Genomic DNA, 1,779 nt, shown 5'->3' with positions numbered 1-1,779 from the left:
GCCCATGGCCTGCCGCGTGACCCGCGCCTCTCGCCAGGCTCCCTCCTGCTGGAGAGCCTGAAGGACCACATCTCGAGCACGGCGCAGGACCACTGCAAGGCCATCTACCTGCACGTGCTCACCACCAACAGCGCGGCCATCAGCTTCTACGAGAACAGGGCCTTCCGGCAGCACCACTACCTGCCCTACTACTACTCCATCCGCGGGGTGCTCAAGGACGGCTTCACCTACGTGCTCTACATCAACGGGGGCCACCCCCCCTGGACCCTCTTATATCCTTCCCTTCTGGGGCTGGGCTGCCAAGCCCCGGGCGCTCCCGGTGGTGGGGCCACTTCCCGTGGCTCTCACGGCCAGCCTCGGGCGGGCAGACAGGGCCCCCTGCCCCCTGGGCTGAGGTGTTGGTGAGCCCTGTGGCCCCTCCATCCACCCCCCCATCCCGCGAGCCCGGGTGAGCACCCCTGTGCCGGCGCGGGCCCAGCGGGAGCCCAGCAGGTGCAGCGACCCATTGGCGCTGGCAGGGCCCAGGGACGAGGGCGAGAGCCGCTGTGCCTGACTGCCCGGTTTGCCCTTCCTGAAGGGCCCGGCTGAGTCCTCGCTTACTGACGGGAGGGAGCCAGGGCCCCCCGGGGGTGACTGTGTGCCGCCAGGCAGTGGTCGTCCACGCGTGGTGACTGAACGAGCGGCTCCAGGGCTTTCCGTAGCACAGGGAAGTGCCCAGGGAGGAGCAGGCGCCCATGCCCACAGGCCTCCGTGTCACGTGGCTGTGGGTGCGTGTGGCCTGGTCTGTGCTCTGGGGCCCGGGCGTGGGGAGAGCCTGGAGGCCTCGGCCTCCTGCCAGGACACCGGCCTGCACCGGGTGTCCTGTGCTGCCCCGCGCCGCCCTCGGAGGCCGTGGCCAGCTGATGAGGCTTTGTCCCCCGTGGCGGTGCACCGGCCTCCTGGCTTCTGAGGGCGAGGGCGACGGGGTCGCGGGGCCCCGCTGAGAGGGCTGAGAGGCCGGGCAGCCTTCCTTAACGGGGCCACAGACTACATCCAGCACCTGGGCTCCGCGCTCGCCACCCTGAGCCCCTGCTCCATCCCGCACAGGCTGTACCGCCAGGCCCACAGCCTGCTCTGCAGCTTCCTGCCCTGGTCCGGCATCTCCTCCAAGGGCGGCGTGGAGTACAGCCGGACCATGTGAGGCCTGCGGGGGGCCTTCACCAGGCTCCTGCTGCTGACCTGCCCCGGCCTCTGCAGAGGCCACCGGCCTGGCCCATCGGCCTGCCCCAGCTGCAGGCCCGGTGCTACGTGGGCGCCCCGTCTCCGGCAGGTAGGCCGCAGGTGGGCCAGGGCACAGCCCGCGGGTGGGCGAGGGGACAGCGGGGGGTGATGCGTGGAGAGGCGCAGCCTGGGGCTTCCAGCGCCAGGAGCGGGCTTGGGCCAGGCACCAGCTGGAAGGTGGCGCTGAGCGCTGAGTCCTCTGGGCCCAATTCAGAAAGCCCGGGAGGACGGGCAGGCGGCTCCCGCCAGGTTGGCCCACGTCCACCTCCCAGGTGGTGTCACTGCCCCTCAGCCGAGGAGGACCCAGAACCCCCCGCCACCAGCACCCCTGCCCTGGCACCGCAGCGGGCCAGCCGCACAGGGCCCGGGGCATTGCCCGCGGTGGGCACCTTGCCCAGACAGGCCCAACTGGAGCCTCGTCAGTGTGGCAGGAGCTGGGCACTTCCACCTCGGGGCGGTCTTGGCCCCCAGGCCCAGCCGTGGAGCGCACGCCCAGCCAGGCAGCGGGTGACGGGCCGG

The 1,779-nt window shown here is 71.8% G+C and overlaps 1 protein-coding gene across 1 annotated transcript in view; it reads left to right on the top strand.

Annotated features, from left to right (window-relative positions):
- Positions 1-1,304, top strand: part of NAA60 (N(alpha)-acetyltransferase 60, NatF catalytic subunit) — an 11,612-nt gene extending 10,308 nt beyond the window's left edge. The window contains exons 5-6 of the mRNA XM_004692154.2: positions 38-272; positions 1,024-1,304. Of these exons, the coding sequence (XP_004692211.1) occupies positions 38-272; positions 1,024-1,180 (392 nt within the window). The 3' untranslated portion in view covers positions 1,181-1,304. The remainder of the gene's footprint in view (positions 1-37; positions 273-1,023) is intronic.
- Positions 1,305-1,779: the final 475 nt, after the last annotated feature.

Source organism: Condylura cristata, unplaced genomic scaffold, assembly GCF_000260355.1.
Source record: "Condylura cristata isolate star-nosed mole 26May11 unplaced genomic scaffold, ConCri1.0 scaffold00032, whole genome shotgun sequence".
Taxonomy (NCBI): Eukaryota; Metazoa; Chordata; class Mammalia; order Eulipotyphla; family Talpidae; genus Condylura; species Condylura cristata.
Note: the sequence above shows the minus strand (reverse complement) of the source record. Positions and strands in the feature narration are given on the sequence as shown.